The sequence below is a fragment of the Manis pentadactyla genome, chromosome 8, assembly GCF_030020395.1.
Source record: "Manis pentadactyla isolate mManPen7 chromosome 8, mManPen7.hap1, whole genome shotgun sequence".
NCBI lineage: Eukaryota > Metazoa > Chordata > Mammalia > Pholidota > Manidae > Manis > Manis pentadactyla.
Genome location: NC_080026.1, coordinates 113,009,856 through 113,034,267, shown reverse-complemented (window position 1 = coordinate 113,034,267; position 24,412 = coordinate 113,009,856). Strand labels below are relative to the sequence as shown.

General features: G+C 49.0%; 2 protein-coding genes and 1 long non-coding RNA gene across 4 annotated transcripts; 1 reads left to right on the top strand and 2 right to left on the bottom strand.

Moving 5' to 3' along the window:
- Positions 1-1,094: 1,094 nt before the first annotated feature.
- MFSD13A (major facilitator superfamily domain containing 13A) lies at positions 1,095-13,457 on the bottom strand. Its single transcript, XM_036899021.2, has 10 exons — positions 13,263-13,457; positions 6,363-6,605; positions 5,809-5,891; positions 4,841-5,293; positions 4,571-4,694; positions 3,890-3,986; positions 3,202-3,373; positions 2,936-3,129; positions 1,632-1,897; positions 1,095-1,538 (listed from the first exon to the last, which is right to left on the bottom strand). Exons 2-9 carry the CDS (start codon positions 6,528-6,530, stop codon positions 1,635-1,637), a joined length of 1,554 nt encoding a protein of 517 aa, XP_036754916.2. The 5' UTR covers positions 6,531-6,605; positions 13,263-13,457; the 3' UTR covers positions 1,095-1,538; positions 1,632-1,634.
- A 2,516-nt stretch (positions 13,458-15,973) lies between these two features.
- LOC118919255 (uncharacterized) lies at positions 15,974-19,605 on the bottom strand. Its single transcript, XR_008998992.1, has 2 exons — positions 18,668-19,605; positions 15,974-17,019 (listed from the first exon to the last, which is right to left on the bottom strand). It is a non-coding gene; the product is annotated as an uncharacterized LOC118919255 (long non-coding RNA).
- C8H10orf95 (chromosome 8 C10orf95 homolog) lies at positions 18,765-22,746 on the top strand. Of its 2 annotated transcripts, XM_036899025.2 has the most exons (3): positions 18,765-18,864; positions 19,134-19,868; positions 20,113-22,746. In XM_036899025.2, exon 2 carries the CDS (start codon positions 19,188-19,190, stop codon positions 19,836-19,838), a length of 651 nt encoding a protein of 216 aa, XP_036754920.2. In that variant the 5' UTR covers positions 18,765-18,864; positions 19,134-19,187; the 3' UTR covers positions 19,839-19,868; positions 20,113-22,746. The 2 variants fall into 2 exon arrangements, with proteins under 2 accessions (XP_036754920.2, XP_036754919.2); XM_036899024.2 differs by having other exon boundaries at positions 19,134-22,746.
- Positions 22,747-24,412: the final 1,666 nt, after the last annotated feature.

Here is a 24,412-nt window from a genome sequence, read left to right as displayed (position 1 = left end):
AATAGCCGGGGCTTAGCCCAAGTCCCAACCTGTTAGGTGGATACAAGGAAGATGGATGGCGTTCAGACCAAAGCCCAGCTTTGGAAACTGAGGGGCCCAGCCCTGTGCACACACTCAAACCCATGGATGAGATGCCACCCCAACTGAGGAGAGCAGCTCTTCACATCCTCTAACTCAGAGACTCAAATCATGCATGTGGATACAAAGCTCTGGAGCTTATTAAAATGTAGTTCCTGGGGCCCACACTCAAGATACTCTGATTAATATTCTGTCCGTTTTATACTTGGGAAAAAATTGCTAGGCACTTTAAAAATGTTAACCCATTTATCCTCCAGCATCCCTACAAAGTGAGTATTAAAGTTACCTACTTTATAGATGGATAAATAAAGAGCCACTTTCTTGGCTAGGATTTGAACCCAAGCAGTATAGCCTGAAAGCCTACATTCTTGGCCACTGTGCAGACCCTCAGAAAACCACTGGCCTAGAGTACAGGTTCCCAATCAGGATCAAATTTGTACCCCCAGGATGCATTTGGCAATGTCTGGTGACGTCTGGTTATCACAACTGGAGGGAGGAGGGGAAATGCTACTGGCATCTAGTCGGCTCAGACCAGGGATGCTGCTAACATCCACAAGAACTATCAGGCCTCAGATGTCTCAGGTGTGGAGGCTGGGAAACGCTCTCAGTCCCAGCTGCACAGTATAACCCACCACACAGCTTTCCAAAACCCATCCCAGGCCAGACCCCAGTCCCATGGACTCAGAATCCTGGGGAAGAGAATTCAGACCAGCATCTTGGAAAGCTCCCCAGGGACTCCCAAGGCTAAGGAACAATGGCACAGAAGCGGCTGCTCTTCCCTGCCCACCGCGTCCAGCAGTGGGATCTGGGAAACGCACCACGGCCTGACTGCAGGCCTGAAGGTCAGTTTGCTCCCAGGCACCGACACGGCCACAGGTCCACGTGCTCTCCCCACCACCCCAGCGAATCTGATGCGAGTGCCTTCCCGACCCAGTCATTTCTGGGAAAAAACTCAGTGCTTTTCCTATTGCAGACTCCTGTTCCACCAACCCCACACACAACACAGACCTCAGAAATGGGAGTAGAAATGACTGACTTTAATCAGTCTGATGAAACAAACATCTTTTGAGGCTGGGTGGGGATGGGGGAGCCCTGCAGCAGCGGGGACATGCTACCTCAGGCACAGCTGAAGCAGAGGACTCAGAAACCACTGGAAGGATAGAGGGAGAGGGCAGGTGGGACTCACAGCTTTCCCTGATTGGGTGAAATGGTTCCTAAGCCTGCACAGAGCACCAGCCCCACCCAGATAGTGGGATAGGCCTCTGTGCCACGCAGCAACCCATGTGACCCCTCCCTTTCTGATCCTCTTCCTCCTGCCCCATAGGAGGAAGCAGGTCCCTGAGCATGTATGGCCCAGCCCTTGCCCTAGCTGGGTTGGAGAAACAGGAACTGAGACCTCAGTGGTACTCCTGGCTCAGCCACAGAAGCTCCCACTCTGCCATCTGTCCTCCAGACTGCACCTTGGGAAGGCGAGGAGCAGGATGTCAAGCTGGCAAAAATGGCTTCTTCCCAGGGCAGCAAGCAGTGCCCTCAGCACGGTGGCCTTTCCATACCTTTCACACTGTCTTAACGTCCAGGGTTTGGGCCCGTGACAGGTTCTGGCGCTGGGCTTTGACCGCGTGCAGGCGCCTCCCGTGCAGCGTGAACTGGGACCAGGTGAACAGCTGCAGCAGAGCACAGATGATGGGCACCAGCACCAGCAGGTAGAAGCAGCCCTGGCGGAGTGTTGGGGCCTGCGCTGGGGGTGGGGCCGGGGGCTCTGGCCAGGGCTGGGCACTCCCCACAGGGGCCAGTGGGGGCTGCTGGAAGAGATCATGACCTAGGACGAGTGAGAGCACAGAAACAGCATCAGCCCTGGTCCCCAAAGTCTGCAATGCCACATCTCAAATGTCACACGCACATGTTCAAACCACAATTCTTGATCCCTCCCCTAAACTTGCTTCTCCCATACCTCCCTTCTCAGTGAATGGCACCACCATCCATCCAATAACTTCAAAGTCCTCCTAGATTCCTGGGTTAACTTCACCACTCCCAAAAGCCAATCTTTCCCCTCCCTGCAACTATGAAATACTTCTTTCCAGCCCTCCAGTACCACTGGCTCCAAGCCTCCATCGTCTCTGCCACAGCCTCCCTACAGTCCATCCTCCATACAGCAGTTGGAGTGACGTTTAAGAAACGTGCGTAAGACCATGTCACACCCCTGCTTAAGCCACACATACACGGCAATAGCTTCTCTTTGCACCGAGAATAAAATCCAAACCCTGCCCTGGTCTACAGCCACCTCCTCTTTTCCAGCCTCAATTTCCAATCACTCCTGACCCCTTGGGCCTTTGCACTTGCCACTCCTTCTGTCTGGGATTCACTGAGATCTTTCTAGAACAAATTCTTGACATTCAGTTTGCAGCCTGGTGTCACCTCCTCAGACAGACCTTCCTGACCACACTAAGTCGCTTCTCAGTCACACTGTCTATGTTTACCATTCCAGTTATCGCTACCTGCTGTTACTGCCAACCTCACCCCCCCCACCTGGCTAGAATATACAGGTACCATGATGGTAAACACCTTATCTGTCTTATTCATTCTTGTCTTCCTAGAGGTGCTTAAAACAGCGCCTGGCAGAGAAAATATTCAACACATATCGAATGAATGAGTAAGCTTTGGAAGAACAGAAGATCCAGAGACCCAGCTCCCCTGCCCCCATGGGGAGAAACAAAGGAGGACTGGCAGCCAAGGTGGCCCAGCCTGTCAGCCAGTTGCCATTCTCTCTCCCTCCCTGGACCCAGAGCCCAGCTGGTGCACCGGGTAAGCTGTGCCCCCTGAAGCCTTGAAAGCCCCATGCCAAATCCTGGGCCCTCACCTGTGTAGAAGCACAGCAGCCAGGTGCCCAGCAGGGGGGCAAATGTCTGGCCTGGCTTGGTCACCAGGGCCACCATGCCAAACAGAAGTGCTGAGGCTGCCTGCTTGCGGTGGTTCAGTACCATGTCCTCATCCACCAGGTCAGTGACCACCAAGGTCAGCAGCTTACAGGTACCCTCAGTGAAGACACGGTTGCTGGGTAGAGAGAGAGCAGGCCGGAGTGAAGGGATGGGGCAGGGGTGGGGGCAGGGGCAGAACAGGACGTACCTGGCAATGAAGAGGCAGAGCAGGCCATGGTGGTCGGGCCCAGCCAACAGCATGAGCAGGCTCAGGCCCAGCTTGAGCAGGAACAGCCCCTGCACCACCGCGTAGACGCCCCAGTGGCGGCACAGGGAAAGGAAGTAGAGGTTGTTGAGATGGGGAGCGACATAGGAGATGCCTGGAGAGAGGGGCGTGGCCTCATCAGGGGGCACAGCCACAGTTGCCACAATTATGCACATTTTAGCAATCAGAATCAGAGTTCACACTGATTGAACACCAACATGTGCCAGGCTCTGTGCTAAGAGCTGCCACACCCTTTTATTTACCATTATCATTATCCCTGCTTTGTAGATGAGAAAAAGGCCAAAGAGATTAAATAAACACACCCAAAGCCACACAGGGAATAAGCACAGAGTCAAAACACACTCAGGCCTGCCAGACTGCAATCCTCGCTGGCACCCAGCCACTGTGCCATACAACTTCTGGGTGGTACCATCACTGAGAGGACCACCATGAGGGCAGCCCCACCTTCCTCCTCCACTGGAAAACAGAACAGGGCACTGGAGCTGCAACCCCCCAGCAGATTTTGCTCTCTGCACCCAGCTGGCCTGGAGAGGTGGCTGTGCCTGCAACTGGACTAAGGGTTCTGGGGTGCAAGTCCCTCTCCTTCCAGCCTGCCTGAGCCACCACTCACCCAACAGGAAGGAGCCTGTGGAGAGGGAGATGTGGTCTGACAACAGGTGCTCCAGGAAGAGGGGGAAGAAGTTGCTGTTGAAGTGGCAGTGAAACACCTGCAAACCAAGAGGGGCAGTGAGGAGCTGCGGGCCCAGCGAGACAGCACACGTGGCCTGTATTCCCATGCCCCTCAACAAGAAACGTGCAGAACAAAACCTAAACCCAATTCTATTGCTTATTGAATTTTGCTGAGTTAGAAGGAATGATAAAATTGTCACTGGAACAATTGAAAGTTTTTCCTTTCAATTCAAAACACCTTAGTAAAACAAACTCAATGACATAAAAACAATGTTTCTAAATTTTGCTAGCTTATATACTATGTTTTAGCTATGGTACTTGGTGTCATATAAAGATTGTCACAGAGTCCCCAAAAAGACATGTCTTTTTTATATCCTCACTTTGTAAGTGAGGACACTGCTGCCCTGAGAGACAGACCTGCCTAGAACCACACGGGGGCTTAGGAGCTCAGATGGTGCTAGAATCCAGGACTCCTAACTATACAACATGTATTCCTGCCATCCAATCACCCAGCAGTCCTCCCACAAGCCCAGAACTGACTTCCCAGGCTTGAGGGGCCTATTCCCTAGAGTGAGGCATACCCCAGCCATCCTGGGTAGGGAGTGAGGGACTGCTCCCATACCTGCACCAGGTCCATGCCCACGAACCACAGGAAGTTCCGGTGCTGTGCCAGCTGCCGCAGGTACTGACCCAAGGTGATGCTGCCTGGCTCCTTGCCACCCACAAGCAGCTCCTCTCCACATATGCTACAGGGCAGAGGGTTGTCAAGAATGGTCTAGGGGATGAGCTGGAGCCACTCCCAACCCCAGGGCAGCCACCCATCCGCACCAACACTGAAATCACCCTCGGAAGAGCACAGCAGGAGTGAAGAGGGTGGGGGCTGGCCACTCACCCGCCATCCACAGCCAGGGCTGGGCACTCCGGCTCCCTGCCGACTGCCTCAACCTGCCGCCTCAGCAGCTGTGTGGCCCCCACAAAGCCCAGCCCAGAGCCAGCGGCCAGGGCCACACAGAAAGCACGGAAGGAAGAGAAGTCCTCCTTGTTCCAGAAGGCGTAAGAGGCAAAAACAGAGAGGGAGCCAGCCGCACTGAAGAGGGAGCAGTAGAAGTTGAGGTGGGTGCGGTCATGGGCTGAGAGGGCCAGGTCAGCCAGCAAGGCGTGGTGGTGCAAATCCACGAGGGTCAGGAAGCCATCATAGAGGCACAGGCACAGCAGGAATTGCAGGCCAGCTGGGGCCCAGGTCACCCAGAATGCCAGGAACGCCAGTGCCAGCAGCGGCCCATGCCAGCTCAGTGCCTGCACCCGTGCCAGCACCACAGCCCTTGAGGAGAGCCCAGCACCCGACCTGCCAGGGAAAAGAGGGCTATGGGGAGATGCCTTTGCAGTCTTGCAGGCTCTAGGTCCCCCGGCCCCAGGCCCTAGGCCCCAGAGGAGGGATGAGGCCCAGAATGTAGACTTACAGCAGGGTGGTCCCACTGAGCCCTGAGTCCTCAGCCTCCAACTTAAGGTATACCCTCTTCTGGCTCCCTTGCCAGCATGCCAGGAATAATGACCAAAGGGTGGTGGGGTACCCATATCTCAGGGCTGGGGGCAGTGATGGGACCAAGCAGGGATGGGGTAATGGAATCCGTCAGAAGCAGCTGAGTGTTTGCTTATGGTGCCCAGTCCTAAGGGCCCAATAGGCCAAGGGGGGTAAATCTCTCTCCAGGCAAGCAAGCCAATAATTATCAGGGCCACTCTCCAACCTGGACAAAGCCTGCCTGGCCTCAGGAAGGGAGGAAGCCTGAATGATAGCTGAAGTCATTTCCCCACCCCAAACATAGGCAGGGCTCACGGGTGAGCTGTCCCTAGGACACAAACCGGGGCTGGGAGCTGAGGAACTGACGGTCACTCAGCCAGCCGAAGAGGGGGTCGTTGAGGCTGTTCCAAAGAAGAAACACCGTCTGTGGGCAGAGGGACGATAGGGCAGGTGGGCTCCAGGCAACCCCCTCTCCAGGGCTCTCCCTACCCCAGCCTGCTCATCATCCCTCAGAGATGACCACAGCTTTCCTGCCTGCAAACCTTTGCTCAGGCCAGTCCCTCTGCTAAAACCCACTCCACCAGCCACTGCCCCCATCAAACTCCCACCCATCCAGGGCCCAGCTTATAAATGCATCCAGCTGATAAATTAATATATGTGAATATATTATAATCTATTACATATGTGAATACATAGAACAAAATGGCTCATAGGCTAGTGGCCAGGATAGCTGGTGTAATTCCCACTTAGGAGAGTCATCAAAGCCTCCAGCTTCAGCTTTTCTTACTGAGTCTCAGTGGGCAGCCTGGCCTATCCCATGCTTCCGACTGGGTGGGACCCAGCACAGCAATCCACCCGGCTCCCACCCAGGCTGGCCACCCCAGTGCTGGCCTACCTCTCCGACCCAGAAGGCAGCCTTGTTGATCTTGTACACTGAGACAAAGGTGTCCACATAGTAAAGCAGGAACACATTGTGCAGGACAGAGATGAAGAGGGCCAGGGAGCCATAGACCACAGCCATAGGCAGGCCCAGCATCCAGGCCGGGGGCCCGCCCAGCCCCATGGCTGCCTGCCCAGCCTCAGCTGCAGGAGCACTGAGGAGTGCTCATGGTCATGGGCGGTCTGGCCACCTCTGTCCCTGGGGAAGAAGGAGCCAGTTAGCTGCAGGGATCAGAGCCAGCTCTGTTCCTGACCCCAGACCTCTGAGTCATTTAAAGACTCATTTCCACTGGGAGAAAGTTTGTACGAGAAACAAAGCTGGAGAATCACCAAGGATGTACTTCTGTAACAATGCTAGTCTAGATACCACTACCCGGGAGTAACCCAAAGAAACTGATAAAGGCGTGGGAAGGACGGGGGCAGACATCCAACAAGCGTTGAGTGGGTCGTGTGCTCAGGCGGTGTGCTCACATCACCCGACCTCAGCGGTCCGGGTGTGACTGCTCGGGGCTTGGGCACACAATGTACGTTCAGTATAAAAATCTCAGCTACTTAACCCATGCCTCAGTTTCCTCCTCTGTAAAAGAGAAAAGGAAGATGATCATTCCTACTCTGCAGGGAAATGTGAGGATTAAATGAGGTACTCCACAGAAAGTGCTCAATAAATGCATGATGGTGGTGTCATAATGACCTTTATAAAATCCCTACAGTTTATAGCACTATTACAATGTTATGGAGAAGCAATCCCAAGCCCAGAAATGTTAAGTAATTTTCCCAATGTCATACAGCCAAAAAGCAGCAGATCTGAACCCTGGCCTGTCCGGCTCCAGAGCCTTTTCTTCCCCTTGACCTCCCAAATCGGGTTCCTATGCACTCTTGCATAGAATGGAAAACCTGCTGCCAGGTCAGGCTCCATAGGTGTATAGGAGTGGTAAGATGTGGTAAGAATCCACAACTGCTCACCCACTTTGATTCTGGAAATCCCACCTCAGGAAACTAACCCCAAAGGAACATTAGAGAGGTTCATGGCAGCAACATTTATCAACAGCAAAAAGTTGGACACAACCCAAGAATGCAACGAAGGTACTGGCTCAGCAAGCCTGATGCTCTCTAGAAAAGGCAAGTGCATGGGCGACCTCAGCACATGGGAGAGAACCTCAAGAGCATGTTGCATGAAGAAAGAGAACAAAGGACTCCGTGGGTACCTGGCTTCCAACCAGGCCAAACTGTGCACAGAGACTGGCAGGCTAGACTGACCACAGATGGGAAATTAATGCCAGATTTTTATTAGAGCAGTTCTCCAATTATAACATGCTTTCAAGTCTGTTGAAATGTAGATTTTGACTCAGTAGGTCTGGGGAGGAATCTGAGATTCTGCATTTCTAACAGGCTCCCAGGTGACACTGGTGCTGGTCCCTGTAAGTCTGACTCTTTTTTTTAGATTCAAAGCAGCTGTTCTCTTTTCAGAAAAATAACCCCCAGAGGGAAGCTATGGGGACTACCTTCTCTCAAACCCCCAATTGAAAATTGAATTGTATCCCCCCAAAAGATATGTTTAACCCCCAATACCTGTGAGTGTGACCTATTTGGAAATAGAGTCTTTGCAGATATGACCAATTAAGATGAGATCATACTGAGTAGGTGAGCCCTAGTCTAATGACTCGTGTCCTTATAAGGAGAGGGAAATGTGAACACAAAGACTGACATACAGAGGGAAGACAACCACGTGAAGAAGGTGGCAGAAATTGGGATGATGCGGCTACAAGCCAAGGAATGCTGAGGACTGCAGGCAACCACCAGAAGCTAGGAAGGAAGTACTCTTCCCTGGAGCCTCCAGAGATTACATGACCCCAGTGATGCCTTAATTTCAGACTTCTATCCTCCAGACCTGTGGGAGAATAAATTTTGGTTATTTGAAGCCATGCGGTTTATGGCAATTTGTTACAGCAGCCCCAGGAAACTTGTACACATCTTTAGGGGCTATTCTTCTTGGAGTCCTTGTGACCCAAGCCTGCCCATGAGCCTCATCTACATGTGTGCACAGAGCCAAAACTTCTGTTTCCTATCAGGGTCAGGACCTGGAAAGCTGACTTCAGCCCCAGACCACCAGTAGTGTCCTCCAGGACTTGTCTTTGCCCCAGAACCCACCAAGGCTTCCCCTCCCTGCCCAGACTTCGAGGAGTTCTGCAGTCTGCCCTCCCTCAGATCTTCAAGCCACCCCTCCTCTGCCCAGGCCTTTGTTCTTGATGGTACCTCCTGCCAGAAGCATCCCCCCATCTCTTCCTCTCCATCCCTCCTGTCCTTCAGAAGCCAGCACTATGTCCAAGAGACCTTCTCCAACTCCTTGGGCCCCCACTGGTGCCTCTGCCCTGCACTCCAACCTGACTGTGGGGTTTCCCACAGTGGGGCCTGTGTCTCTGCCACCTATCTCCCTCTCAGGGAACAGACTGAGCCTCACCAGTCTTGCTGTAGGAGTGACTAACTGGTAGAGAAAGAGCCACTGAGGGGAGAATAAGGAGGGAATCTCACTGCAACCTTTCTCAGGCCCATTGGGAGCTGAATGAAAAATGCACTCAGGAGATCTGCATGCAGCCCTCTACCCCCATGCCAACCTGGTGCCATTCTACACCTGGTGGTGGCAGAATGGGAAAAAAAGCTGCCAAAACTACCTGAAACCATTGGCTAAGTCTGTGAGAATTTCTCCTAGGCCTCAGTGATCCCATCTTGCCCCAGAGCAGAATGGCCAGGTGATCCCCCCAGGGCCTCTCCCTGGGGACCTTGAGCCCCAGAAGGAACATTTGATGGAAACAGCTTTTCTTTTTTTTTGGTTTTATTGAGGTATAATTGAGGTGTACAGTCTGATCAGTTTGAATGTGTATGCACCTGTGAAACACTCGCAATTGGGATCATGAACATACCCCTTCACCCTAAATGTTTCCTCAGCATTTTTAAAGTAACATAGTGGAAAGAAGCCACAACTGGAGTTCTCTGAAGTCTTGACTCCACTGTTTCTATCTGGGTGACCTAGAGCAATTTGCTTAACCTCTCTACACCTGTTTCTGCAACATGGGACCACCCTCCTAAGGCTCTGAAGCCCTAGCAGTGTGTGCTGTGAGCACTCCTAAAGATTATCACCAGTGAGCCTCTCAGACCTGCCATATCCACCACACAAGGATGGGGTAAGGATTAATTTAAAAGTGCTTGGGGGCTGTAAAGCACAGTGTATGCCTCTGTGCTATCCTTTACCCAAGTCACTTCCTCTGCTTCTCCAATGCCTTTCTCAACAACCCTACCTCACCTCCAAAGCCTTTGTCCAAAGGGAGTAAAGCCTCCCAGTCCCCTACCCAGATGTCCAGTGACCTGCTCTGGGTGCTGGAGTAGGTGAATCCTGAGGGCAAAGTCCCCAGCCTCCACCAGCTGGCTCCCTGCCCCCACAATGGGGCAACAGTAGAAAATCTCAAGGGTGCTGAGATAAAAGGGTATAAGTTTTGCCATCAGAAGGGCCTGGTTGTTGTTTTTTTTCTTTTAAACTTGCATATTCTTTTTTTTTATTTTGGTATCATTAATATACAATTACATGAGCAACACTGTGATTACTAGATTCCCCCCATTATCAAGTCCCCACAGTGTAGTAAGACGTTATAGAGTCACTACTTGTCTTCTCTGTGCTATACTGCCTTCCCTGTGTGCCCCCCCTACATTATGTGTGCTAATTGTAATGCCCAGAAGGGCCTGGTTTTAAATGCCAACTGTACTGCCTACTAAGGGTATAGCCTTAGGCAAGTCACTTAACCTGTCTGAGCCTTACTTTGCTCACCTGTAGAAAGGAAGTAATAATGCCTATCTTTGTAAGTATGCAGGGAGGATTAAATTAATATCCAGGAAACCCAGAGCACTGTCACATGGAAGATGTTCACAAATTGGCTTTTTCTTAGGCTCACTCATAACAGATCTGGATAGAAGCAGGGGAATATGGTGGTAATCTGGCCTCTTCCTGCAGGAAGGGAATTTGAGAGAAAAGTCAGGCATAAGAGGGGAAAGTCAGAAGAGGGCCTGCAAGGAGCAGGAAGACATACCATGATTGGGAGTGCCAGAGAAAAACTCTCCCCCACAGAGCAGAGCCAGAGGCAGTCTGTCCAGGTAAGCCTCTGCCCGGGAAAGCAGTGTGCAGGGTCACTCTAGTGGTTTTTCTGGATTCTGCTCCTCCACCAGGAAATGCCTTCCCCTACTGGCCCTCCCCACCCTTAGTCCACCCCAGCAGAGAACAGCCCTGCCTCTCCCAGAGAGGAACAGCTTAGAGCCCACACCAGCCTAGTTGCATAACCTGGGTGAGATATTCTGTGACCTACAACCAACTCCACCCCCACCTTGGCACCTGGTGGGAGAGCCTGATGGAGGCCCCCACAGCCTGTCCCCACCCCCCTGCTGGAATGGTCCCAGTCATGTGGCCTTGAGCCATCCACTCCCTCTCCCTGGGCCTCTGTCTCATGTACAAAGTGGGGGTGATAATGCCAACCTCTTAGATCGCTGTGGCACTAAAATGAAAAGGGTTTTAAGCACCAAGCATAGTGCCTGGCACATAGAAGACCCTCAAAAATCAGTAGCCATTATATTATTCTTTTTCATGTCTCTGAAGTTTGGTTTCGTAATCTTCAAAGGGTTTCAGTCAGTGTCCCTTTCTGCCAAATCCATGACTGAATTTGTCTTGCCTGCACCCAACATTGATAACTCTCACTTCCTGGTTTACCCTGCCATGCCCAAATTCTTTTTTAAATGCCGCCTCCACACCTTTGTTCATGCTGTTCCTTCCACCTAAAATACCTTAAATGTCACTACATACCTTTTCTCAGGTGTATCGGATATGCCTGGCTCTTACATCTGCCATCATGAATCTTTACAACTCCTGTTACTATTTCCATTGTCATTTTATAATGAAGAAACCAAGGATCTGAAGGTTAAATAACTGACCCCAAATCATAGCTATTAAGAGGCTGCAGCCAAGATCCAAGATTCAAAACAGGTGTTTTTGACTAAAAAAATCTCAGTATTTCTCACATCACTCCCCACACCCCATCTTACCAATCTTGTTGATTCAAGGCCCAGTTCAGGGGCACTAGCCTTCCCTAGTACACCTAGTCAAGTATTCTCTTTTCTGATCCCTTGGCTCCTCCTGTATCAGGATCCAAAGGCCTCTCTACCCTCCTCCAGCCCCTAAGCTCCTTAAGGGCAGGGCCAGATCAAACCCACCCTCCACCTCCCCATTTCTGCTTCCTGCTGCCACCATGCTCTTTCACCATGATGGAGGTGCTCAATTAATATTTGCTGGATTGATCTGCCCCTAAAAGGCCAATATGGACATCCCCAGCCTAAAAAGCAACAGCCTTAGGGGGAGTGTTACCACCAGATCCTGCTGTGCCCCCTTAGCTCTGCATTCTGTTTGGCTTTGGAGTCGGAAAGAGGCAACCTGGGGAACCTTGATGTGCCCTGCTGAGTAAAACCTGTACAGAAAGGCAACAGGTGCACAGAGGAATAGTGATAATAACAAAAAGTAACATTTATTAAACTTTTACCATGTGCTAAGGAAAACAAATACAATGCAGGAAGTGAACTCAGAGCAGGGAGGCAGAAAGACACCAGATCAGGAAGAGTTTTGTAAACCACCCACAAGACTATCCTGAGGAGTGGGATGTTGGGAAGGCACACAGGGGTGGTGAGGTGACAGAATCAGATCTGTTTGGAAGGAGCCCCCTGGGGCTCATCATGTAAAAACTCTCCCCATGAGCCTTCTGGGAAATAAAGAACTAGAAAAGACAGAAACAATTGCACTCCCTGGTTTCTGAACCAACCTTTGGTGGATGGGAGGCTGATGCTTTTGGTGGAGGAAACCAAGAATACCAGACTGGGCCCCTGGAGTGAGGGGCATCAGGAGAGTGGGTGTTGCACCCAATTCCCTTCAGAAGGACTAGAGACTGTATGAGAAGCAGTTAGTGCAGAAGGAAAAAGCTACTAATAAGCATAATAATTTGGAGTTAGGAGCCCTGGGTCAAGTCTGAATTATCACTAACTAGCTGTTTGAGTTTACTCCTAATCTGTGAAACAGGAGAAAACAATTCCATTCTGTCTGCCCTCAAGAGTATCAAATAAAATTGAAAGGTATAATACCATAGGTAAATTTTAGGTGTGTCTTTTTCTCAAAAAGCAACTGACCTCTGAATTGTCTGCTTCCTGCTTCACACCCCTGCCCGGCTTCCCACAACAGCGTCCAGCCCTAGCAGGGCTGGGTGTGAGGGGCAGCCTGGGGAGACCCATCCTCCATCCCAAATTCTAGGGCTTATCCTCCTCCTCAGGCTGGAAATGAACTTTCACCTTATTGGGGGAGGGGCCTTCTCCCGTTACCTCCCCAGGTTATTATCGCAGCACTGGAGGGTTAGCAACTTTACCCTAGGACCCCATGCCCCTCCCAAGTCACTGAGGAGTCTTGGATCAACCCAGGAACGCTTAACTCAATAGCTGGCGCTGAAACAAGTAGTGGTTCTCCAGCCATCTTCACATTAAAATCACCTGAGGAGCTGCTCAATAATACCGAGGCCCAGACCTCACCCCTGACCAATTAAATCGGAATTTCTAGGGATTGGGACGCGCATCTAAGTTCTTCTAAAGCTTCCCAAGTGTTTCTACTAGGCCACGAGGGTTAAGAACCATTAAATTAATGAAACAGATCACGGCCTGATGTGTAAATGAAACAGACCCCAGCCCCCCAGGGAACCCTTCTGCAAGGATTCAACCCCCGCCCCTTGACCCCAAGCTTCTCTCTCTCACCCTAACCTAAGGATTCTCCCACCCAGACCCTGATTACCTTAGGGACCCTGCAGGCAGCCCGCAGGACGTCCAGAGCGGACAGTATTCCTGTCCCCCTCCAGTCTGTCTAAGTGGCCCCCAGTCAGGCCCGCTCCTGTCCCGATTCCCGGCCGCGGGCCAGCACCTCGCAGCAATTGAGGCAGACGAAGCCTACTCCTTCGGCCGCCGGGAGCCAGGTGCAAGCCAGTGCGTCTGCGCGCACGCCGCTGGGGGCTTCGCCAGCTTTTCCCTCCACCCCCGCCCAGCAATTGGCTCCGCGCGGCTCTCGGGACAGCCACCCCGGCAGGTGCCCGTGCACGAAGCTGCCACCGCCATATTTGTCATGGGCACTTGCCCTTACGGACTAAAAAGACCACGTGGAAGGGGGCACAGTGCCTGGATTCCTGACCTCCTCACCCCGCCCTCTCTTCTTTCATCTCCACGAAGGAGTAATGTCATTTAGTATAAATCAACAAGGTTTTTCTGAGCGTCCTCTTCTTCATCCTTCCTTAGTATCAAGTCAGAGAATGAAGAGGGCTAGCACCTTCCTTCAAGCCTTGTAGTCTCTGACTGGATGAACAGCTGAAGCAGATAAGATGGCGGTGGCATCACTGGGGACTCCCTGCTGCTGGATTGTGAGCCCCTCAAGAGTGGACAGGCCCAGCTTGAGCAGTGGATACCAGGGCTCAGGCCACAGCAACCAGGTCCTGAGACAGTAACCATGCCCCCCAACCTCCTATTAACAATAATAAAGTATAAGGAGTACTGAGCTCTCAGTATGTGCTCTGTGTTAAACAGTCTACATGCATTATTTTGTTGAGTCCTCACATCATTCCTACAAGGTAAGTGCTATTATCCCCATTTTACAGATTAGGCAACTGAGGTTAAGAGAGATTCAACGACTTTCACACAATAAACAAGAGTCCCTGGACCATGGGACAGATAGATACACACTCTCTCCTTGAAATCCCTCCCTTGGCTTCCAACCTCTCTGATCTAGATACCACCACATTTTTCCTTATACTAACAACTCCTCTGTTCCCTTCACTGGGGCACTTTCGCCCAGGGCTTTCTAAAGGTGGTGGGGAGAGTCCCCCAAGTTTCCATTTACAATACTCTTTACATTTATTCAAACTTGCCAGGCCATTGGCTATATGGGGTAAAAGGGACTTCAGAAACAACATTGCTGCCCTCAAAAGTTATTAAGTGGAACCTAACAAATTGGCAGTCATGATGATACAGGCCAATAGTGATATGGGCCAGGGTAGCAGCTATTCTATTACTCACCTACTGTCTTTCCCTTCATGACTACTGGCGTTTTTTGTATGTGCATACACACACACACACACACACACACACACACACACACACGTTATGCAGCAGTAAAACAATATTACTCCTTTAGGGTTTCCAGGTTCCCAAACACCAGCAGGGTGTCCAAGAATTCAAGTCAATTCTGACGTACCTGCTTGGAATTAGCACTGGATTCCCCACATTAAGGGCTCTGTCCTACAAGACTGCCCTCCACCCCCCACTCCAGACCCCCGTTGCAAGCCCCAGGCAGTTCCCTGTGCTTCTGACCTCCTGGCTACATACTGGAGTTTCCCATGACCTCCTCCTTAGGTTCGAAATAATTTGCTAGAGCCACTCACAGTACACAAGTAAACACCCGCTGTTTACCAGTTTAATAAAGGATACTGTAAAGGATACAAGTTAACAACCAGATGAAGAGATACATAGAGCAAAGACCCAAATAAAGGAACTTCTATCCTCCTGGAGGTTGGGGAAAGAGTGGAAGCTTGCTCTGACAGAGAAGCAGGATCCAAGAGAAGAGTAAATGCTGTTCGTGGTTTTTGGTGAGGGCTTCGTTGCATAGTCATGACCGACCAAATCATTGGCCATTGGCTGATTCAACCTCCAGCCTGTCTTGAAGTCTCTCATTAACATGATAAGACACCCATTTCACCTTTAAGACTCTGCAGAGTCTTCAGGAACTATGGATGAAGACCAAATATACCTGGGAAATATCTTTTTGGTCATATGAACGACCAAATATGTATTTCTTATAACTCATTAATATCACACTACCCCACCTCCCATCTCCAGCCTGAACATAACACTGCCTGCTGGACAGTTCCCCAAATGTCCACCTGAACTCACCATTCTCTCAACTTCCAGTCACCCACTAATGAGTTTTATCTCCAAGATTACTTTGACTACCCACCCAGGTAACCAAACCAAAAACATGTGCACCCACCTCTATACCCTCCCTCTCCATCCAGGCGGTTACAGTCCAGGTGAATCTGCTCCCATCCCTCTTTTCCATATCCTGGCTCCTGTTTTGGTTGTCAGTTTTCCTGGGGTAATGTGAGAACCTCCTCCAAGACTAACTTTCAGCATCTCTCACCAATCTACCGTCTACTTTGCCTACAAGAGAGCCTCTGATCATGGGATTCACTGATCAAAAATTACTCCGGTTGCTGTATTTTGAAAATTTTCATAATAAAATGCTGGAGGAAAAATAATCGGAGTGTATTGTTGCAAGCAACAGAAGATTCCATCCCATAGTCTAATGATCCAAACATTTAATTTTCTAAAGATTTAGGGTGATGGTGCTTTGTAATGTAATTTTGAAAATGGCCACTTCATTATGTCTTCTGTAGTTAAATTTATATAAAGAACATACAACTGGTTTTGTGTAATAACAACAAAAAAAGACTCCACTCAAACTAGATTAAGCAAGAAAAGAATTTATTGAAGGGAGAGAGATTTGCATAAAGGTGGCCACAAGACACAAAGTTCCAGTTAAAAGGTAAATAAGTATTGGGATGTAATGTATGACATAATGACTAGAGTTAATGCTGCCTGGTATATTTTACAGTTGTTAGAAGAGAAAATCTTAAGTCTCATCACAAGGAAAAAAATTTTTTCTTTTTTGTATCTGAAATGATGGACGTTAACTAAACTCGTTCTGGTAGTCATTTCACAAACACATAAGACAAATCATTATGCTGTACACCTTAAACTTATACAATGGTGTAGTGGTACATGTCAACTATACCTGAGTAAAACTGGAAGAGAAAAAGGAATTTATTGGCTTGCATAAGTTTAAAGTCCAGGATTCAAACCATGTCACCAGGACCCAGTTTCTGTCCCTTGGCTCCACTTCTGTAGCTCCATGCCTTCTCTCTCCACTCAGCCTGCATTGTTTCAGATTTCTGTCCAGAGAAAGAAAACACTCTTCTCCACCAAACAAGTGAACAAAGTCTGGGTTTGGCCCCATTGGCCAAATTAAATCACATGGCTACCCTAAACCCATCACTATGGCCAGAGGAAGGTCGGTGCTGATTGGCTTAGCCCTAAATCACCCACAATTTAAGGATGGAATAGAGCCAACTTTCCAAGAACCACTTTACTTAGATGAGGACCCAGAAATGCTCTTCCCAAAAAGTCTGTTGACTGTTACTGGAATTGGTGTAATGAATACAGAGAAACTCATAGCTTGACCCTTATTTTTCTCATTGGGCCTCTAAACTCCTTCCCCAGAACCAACAGGCTTTCAGCAAGCATGTAGGGGCGAATATTAAAATACAAACTTCTCACCCTCCCAGGCTCCAATGTGAGTTTGTTCTCACACTCTCTCCATCTCCCACCAGATGAGACCAGATCTCCACGTAGGAGCAGATAGAGAAACTGGCCACTCTCACAGGGCCCATCATTGAACTCCAGGCTGAGGTGAGGTCAGTCTGTAGGTAGTCTTGGACATTCCTCAGGTGCTGGGATTGGAGAGCAGCAGTTTTAGGTAAGAGTAGGGAGATACATTAATTTCCCATTAGTGCTGTAACAAATTACCACAAACTTAGTAGCTTAAAACAATACAAACTTATTATCTTATAGTTCTGGAGGTTAGAAGTCTGTCTCACTAAAATCAGGTTGTTGGTAGGGCTGCATTCCTTTCTGGAAGCTCTAGGAAAGAACCCATTTCCTTGCCTTTTCCAGCAGAGGCTGCCTGCATTCCTTGGTTCATGACTCCCTTCCATCTTCAAAGACAGCAAAGGCTGGTTGACTCTTTCTCATACTCACATCTCCCCAACTCTGACTCTTCTGCCTTCCTCATCCATGTTTAAGGACCCCTATGATTACACTGGATCCACCAGATAATCCAGGATAATCTCATTTTAAGGACAGCTAATTAACCACCTTCCCACCATCTGGAACCTTAATTCCGCTTTGCCATGTGGCATAACATATCCACAGGTTCACAGGGATTGGGCTGTGGACATCTTGGGGGTAGGAGGCCTCCCCTAACAAAGGCTGCTGTGTCCTGGAACCAGCGCTTAAGAGTGGACAGAGGGTGAGGCTCCTGGAACCAGCGCTTAGAGGGGACAGAGGGAGTTGTTGGGGAGGGAGTGTTAGGCAGATACCCTACCCCAGTCCTGGTAGCTGTCCTCATTAGGCCACTGGCCCAAGTTAGACTTGGGAGAGCAGCTCAGTCAGGAATAAAGAAACATGACATCACCAGCGTGAGTATAGGAGATATTCTCAGAGGGTAGCTGAGTTTTCAGGAATGCTGAGAAACTAGGAGAATTTGTGGGGGTTACCGGTGATGCTGCATGAGTCGGCAGACAAGGGGGAAAAGTGTGACAGCAAGGCAGCCCAGCAGCGGGGAGAGGCCATCAGTTTTAATTGAATAGGAGATGACTTAAGTTCAGACAGGGCTTACCTCCATTTGGATGAAGCAATCTTTCTTGCTTCACCCAAGTAGCCTCTGAGCTTTGACATCAGTTGAACTGGGTTCAAATTCCACTGTGCCAGTTACAGACTGTAGGAACCTAAAAAAGTGGCCTAACTTCTCTGAGCCTCTGGTTCCTTATCTATTAAATGAGAATGATATCACCATGTTCTTCACATGGCTATTAGGATTTCTCATACAACATTCTAAAGGGGAGGCCTGTGAAATAGTATGAATGAAGCCCCAGCATGGACCGGTGATATGGCTAATACTAAGAACATGAGGCTTGAGACAGACATGGGGTTGAATTTTGCCCTTACCATAACTAGCTGTGTGAGTTTAAGCAAATACTTAAACTACAGAAGCCCCAGTCGTAGAATACATTTGTTGCATACCAAATCTGAGGCAAGCAGCTTTCTGCTATGTAAAGTGTGTAAAATATTAGTACCTCCTTCCTAGGGTTGATGTAAACTTGAAGTCAGAAGATGCTCATAAGCAACCTGATTTAGTGCTTCGTCTGCAGGCACTTTACTCAAGTATTAGAATAACCCAACCCATTTGGAGGGGGTAAGAAAATGGAGTGTGGAAAACTGGTAACTTGATCGGAAGGGGTGTCGGGATGCCTTCAGTGATGTTGTGGTGAGGGCATCCCTGAGCACAGGACTCACTGCCTAGGTGAGCAGCAGGCTCACCTAGTGTAGACACAGGCTGGCTGGCTCCTGGCCAGCTCAGGATGTTTCCTTTTGCCTGGAAACCAGGAGGTGTGGCTGACGCAGGGTATGGAGGGGAGCAGCTCGACTAAAAAGCGGTGGCAGAGAGGAGTCCTGCTCTGGACCTCTGTGGCTGCACCAAATGCCGGGAACCAGGTCCTCTGGGCTGAAGGAGACAAGTGAGTGGGGAGTTACCTGGGAAGAGCATTTCTGGGTTGAGGGCTTGAAAAGGCCTTGAGTCCTTAAAGCCTGGTGGGAGCCTGGGATTAGGGCCCAGCCCTAGGACAAGAGAGGTGGGAGCTGAATGTTTTAGGACTAGTTCCCCAAAGCTATGAGGCACGCATGCGCGGTAAGGGCTCCTGCTGTGAACCAGCGCCCCGAGTTATCAGGCCCCAGGGACAGACGGTGGAGATAAGATCGAAGTGTATCGCACACACCCCCACCACAGGTCTGGACCAGGACCAGGCCCCTGTAAAAATGCCCGCCGCCTGAGCTTCAGACCATGTACTCATACAGTTGCCTGGCACCCGAGAAGGGCGTCTGGCCTCCGCTGCAGGCCCTCACCTACACCTACCTGCCCGCCCCTCTGCTGCTGCCTCCCATCCAGGCTCACAACTTCTGCAGCAGGCCCCTGTGCCTAAGCGCGGGCGAGTGGGCGGCTCCGCGGGAATATCACAGCTTCCACGGCCCGAGCGCGCTCCTAGCGCTCGCGCCGCCCTTGTGGGCCTTCCCGCAGGCCCACGCCACGGCCCTGAGCCAACCGTTCCCCGCTCCCAGCTACCTGGGGCCGTCGCTGCAGTCGCCCGCGGCGGGGACGGCGGCGGCCCAGAGCTGGGAATCCTGGCTAGAGGGCTGCAGCCTGCAGGCGGAGCTGTGCTGGGGCCGCGTGGAGCGCGCGCGGGGCCCGCGCCTGGAGCTGCCAGACTTCGTGCTGCGGGAGCTGCGGCGCGTCTACGGCACGTACCCGCGCACCAACGTGCGCATCACCTACAGCGGCGGCGAGTTCCTGCTTCAGGCAGAGCCGCGCGTCCTCGAGCCCGAATACCGCGTGAAGAGGCGTGTGCTCCGCCCTCCCGCCAGCAGCTGCAGTGGCGACAGCAGCCCCACCCGGGAAGCGCGCGGTCGCCGGAAGAAGAGGACAGGCCTGAGCTGAGGGCGCTGCGGGGCCCGGCGGCCGGCCCGGGTGAGCACGTGCGGCCCTCCTCCCCTGCGCCTGCCGCCAGCCCGCGTGGAGGGAGACCTCGGCTGTGTGTCGGCGCTGGGTGCACCTCTCTCCTGGATTTGCTTTTTTACCAAAATTGCCCGCCGCCCACCCCGTGCACCTTCCTATTTCTCTCCGGTTACTGCTGGGGTGGGGCGGGGGGGCAGAGCGAGAAGGGATCAAGGGCATCTCGGTAGTTGTCCCGTTACTTTTTCCTTCCGCTTAGGCTTGGTATGCCTGGGGGTGGAGTGGAAGAACGGCCCGGACCCTTCCCCGCCCACCCCCACCTCTTTCTCCTCCTCCTCCTCCCCATCTTCTTCCCCTTAGAAGGATGCCCTGCAGTAAGACCCCCACCTTTCACTTTTTCCTCTTCTCGTCCTTGGCAAAGCTCCTCGAACTACCCAAGTTGAGGGCCCACTTATCCCCAGCTTACAAAGGTAAATAAATGAGTAAAGTTAAGTGTATGCTGCGAGATCACTTTTATGTTTGTGAGTGGGGGTGTCATCGTCTGTGTAATGTGAGCTGTACTTCGCTGCCTGGGGTACAAGTTGGGGGGCGGGGGTGGCTAGTGTGGAGCTCCCCTCTTCACCAGCTCCTCCAGTGTGCAAGAGCACACCCTCCTGACTCCTGCGGCCCACGACCCCCAGAGAGATACTGATAGCATAAGCTCCTATGCTGAAGCATGGGTGGTAATTATGGCTGAGGAAGGGATGCCTAAGACATAAATTGAGGACTGGCTCTGACATTTTTTAGTCATGTAAGGAGGTTTTCTGAGCCTCAGTTTATCTGTAAGGGAAGTATAAAACCAATCCAGCCTATACCTAGAAAATTTACAAGGATTGAAATTTAAGAGGAATGTCACTTCTTGTCTCCTGATTCTTGCTAAAAGTGTCTAATAGACTGAATTTGCAATATTCTAGAAGGTTTGCTAGAAGGTTAGGCCACACATCCAGTGTTTACTACTATGGGTCTAGCCAGCTCACCAGACCTGATGCCCAGACTGTCTTAAGTTTGGCTCCTTGCGGAATTGCTTTCATTGAACTTCCATCTGTAGCTGGCCAAGAGCTACCTTAGTATACAGGTGTGTTATTGAAGCTGTACACCACTTGATTGAACACTGCTGTATTTATGAGTATTTGGAGAAATTCTCTCAAACCTTAACACTTGGAAAATGGGTTTCTCCTGTTGTGTGGTTCGCTTTTATCTTTGAAGCACCAAGGACTTCATAAATGATCATATTTTTCTGTTTTCCCTGGTTGCTAGGGAGTTCAGCCAGATTTGCTTGGCATCTTTTGTGTAAAGCCTGAACCTAAACTGCTACCCCCCAGTTTAATATTACTTTCTTTTCCTTTTAAAAAAAAATAAGGAGATGGTATGATGTGATGGGTCTGCTATGTGACCTTAGGTGAATTACTTAATGTCCCTGAGACAATGTTCTCAATGCAAATGGAGATGGTGGTATTAAGACCTGTCTCTATAAGGTAATTGAGAAAATGCCATAAAATCCTGCACTCAAAATGTTTCAGTACCTGGCATGTACTAAGTGCTCAAATGTTAGCATTTGTTAAAAAACAAAAAAAGTTTGCAATACACAAACACATAAAATAGGAAGTTAAAATCTTTTCTAATATCCTTCTCCTAAGAGATGATCACTGGAGTCTATTATTTTTCTTTTGTTTTTCGGTGTACATAGTTATTAACTGTATAACAGGAATTTCACTGTTTTGCCTGTTGCATTTTAAATTCAGTGTATCTTAGACATCATTCCATGGCAATGCATATAGAGCTACCTACCTCTTTCTTTAACAGCCACCCAATATTCTACAGCATTTGGATTCTTTCCAATTTTTAGCTATTAAACTCTATCCAAAAAGTTTCTTGAGTGCCTGTCATTTGCCAGGAACTGTTTTAGGCCCTAGGGATTCAGTAGTGAAAGAGACTGCCCTGGCACGCTCTGCCCTTAGGGAGCTTGCATTTTAATGAGGAGATCTGGGGATGGCGCAACAGGCAAATAGATAAAGGGAAGTTATACGTTTTACCACAGGAATAAGGCTGACATAGAAAATTTGAGTGGGGTAGCTGAACTTAACTTGAAATAAGGTGCTCAGGGAAAGCTTCTCAGAGGAAATGACACTAAAGCCAAGAATGTGAAGAAGTTAGCTTTGTCAAGAGAACTGTAAGGGAGAAGCCAGGCAGAGGCCATGTGGGTGCAACATCCCTAAGGAGTGAAAATTATCTTCCTTCACTCAGCAGGCAATTGAGAGCCCACAATATGTCAGGCAGTATTCTAGGCACTGGGACTACAGGAGAAGACTGAACAAGTCCCCGCCCTCACACTTTAGGGGTGTAACGTAGAGAAAGAGATGGACAACATGTGAATGGGTGAATATGCGATGCAACGTCAGGTAGTGATAAATGCTGGGGTGCTGTTTTCAATAGGTTGGTTAGGGAAGACTTCTCTGAAGAGGTGACTCTAAGGTGAAGACCAAGTAAAGACCTTTACAAGCCATTTGAATACGTGGGAGAGAAAAGCAGGTACAAAAACCCTGGAGAGAGGCTGGAGTATCCTTGCCCTATGAGCCAGAGGGAAAGTGTTAGTTAATGAGGTTAGGGACTGAGCCAGATCCTGTGGGACCTTGAAGCCATGTTAAGAATTTTGGATTTTATTTTTGGGGTTTGGAGGGCAATGAGGGAAGAATGTGATCAGATTTTCTCTTAAATCTTGATGCTGTGTGGAAAAGAGATTGTAGAGGAGCCATTGTGGAAATAGGGAGGCCAGTTAGAAGGCTTTTGAAGTAACAGGCAAAACAAGATGACGGCTTGGTCTTATTTGGAAGTAATGAAGTTGATGAGAAAACAAATGTTCTTGAATATGCATCTTCGTTCACATATAAAATTTTATATGTTCACATATAAAAGTCTTAGAATTAGAAATTGAATCACTGAGCAATGATACTGTAGTAGCAACCAGTGCAGCTACTAGCCATCTAGATCTTTGGTTCAAAATTCCATTCTCCACTAAAAGGAGCCAGGCCCCTGGGAAAATGGCTGATTCAAAGGCCAAGGTGAGGAAGGCATAAGATTTGGCACAAGATTTGTACAAGCTTGGAACAACTTGTGTCAGAAAATAAAGGACTGCTTAAAAATGTCAAAAGAACAAAGGAGCCAGCTTGAAGGGACTTCCACTGGCCAAATCAGAGACAATTTAAGGATCAAAATAATTAATCACAGTAGCAGATTATATAACCAACCAAATAAAATAAAGACCCGTAAGTCCAAACTAATATTAAATAAATAAATATGAAAAGAAAGCTCCTACTTACAGTAGAAGGAATAATGAAACCAGAAAATTACCAGTCCCAATCATCATAATAATAATTGATTCAGGTGAAAATTATTCATTAATAATAAACCTAATGGGTGAAAGTTGGATAAGAAACAAGATACTTACATAGTTTCAAAGTATGTTCCAATAAGATACTTATTAATTACAAAGTAAAAAGTAGTAACCTAATAATGGAGTAGGGAAAACTGATGAATACCACTTTAACCCCACTGCAATGGCCCATCTTACGAATAAAGTCTTACCACCTTTAACAAGTGTTTTGAAAATTTTTCTTTAACAGAGGCAAATCAGCATCATGTGCTTTCTCACATTAAACTGAGAAAACACAACATCAATTCAGCAGCAATGCATAATCATGAGAAAACATCAGATAAATCTAAACTGAGAGACAATCCCACTAATCTTTATTGTTCAAAAATGTCAATGTCATAAAAATCAAAGACAAAACAAAACAAAGCAGAAACTATTTCAGGTCAAAGGACACTAAAGAGACATGAAAACTAAATACAATGCATGATATGGTTTTGAATCTTGGACCAGAAAGAAAGTTGTTATGAAGGATATTATTGGGACAAGTAGCAAGATTCGATTAAGGGCTATAAATTTGAGAAAGCAACATGGCAAAAGGTTAACAGTTGGTGAATCTGGTAGAAGAGTAAGCAAGAGTTCTTTGCACTATTCTGGCAACTCTTCTGTAAGTTTTGTTTTTAAAAATAAAAACCATAGTAAGTAAATTGAATCTCTGGGTCCAAAAGGATACACATGTAAAGTGTACTACATATCTCTGTCACAAAATTTATGTTTTAATGCTTGGAGAATTGTCTGCATGCTGGCAAGACTCCTCAAATCCTTTTCTGAAACAAGGCAGGTTTACAAGTGTGGATAAAATTGTAATATTTCCAGAATATCTCATCTGGCTTTAGTATATCTGCATATCAATAGGCATTCAGAGGTGGAAAGAAGTATGCTTTAGTACATATGCATCATTCCTCAGGGGTGGAAAGAAGTTCATCTCCATATCAATGGGTAATTACCTGGGCAATGGAGGGCTTGTCTGTACCTGAGAGGTGAGGGGGAGGGCCAGTTTTGCTTCTGCTGGAGCAGGAGAGAGAGAAGGCCCTGGACTGTAATTAGTAAGCAATAAACAGGTTTTAAACTTTATTTCTCCCTTTGACTGATT

Bases quoted from the DNA above. Each gene is read 5' to 3' on its own strand.
- C8H10orf95 (XM_036899025.2), top strand. From the start codon at position 19,188: ATGTACTCATACAGTTGCCTGGCACCCGAGAAGGGCGTCTGGCCTCCG.
- MFSD13A (XM_036899021.2), bottom strand. From the start codon at position 6,530: ATGGGGCTGGGCGGGCCCCCGGCCTGGATGCTGGGCCTGCCTATGGCT. The intron at 5,892-6,362 runs GTAGGCCAGCAC...CTCTGCCCACAG, and splicing joins CTGCCTTCTGGGTCGGAGAG to ACGGTGTTTCTTCTTTGGAA. The intron at 4,695-4,840 runs GTGAGTGGCCAG...TCTGCCCTGTAG, and splicing joins GCCCTGGCTGTGGATGGCGG to CATATGTGGAGAGGAGCTGC.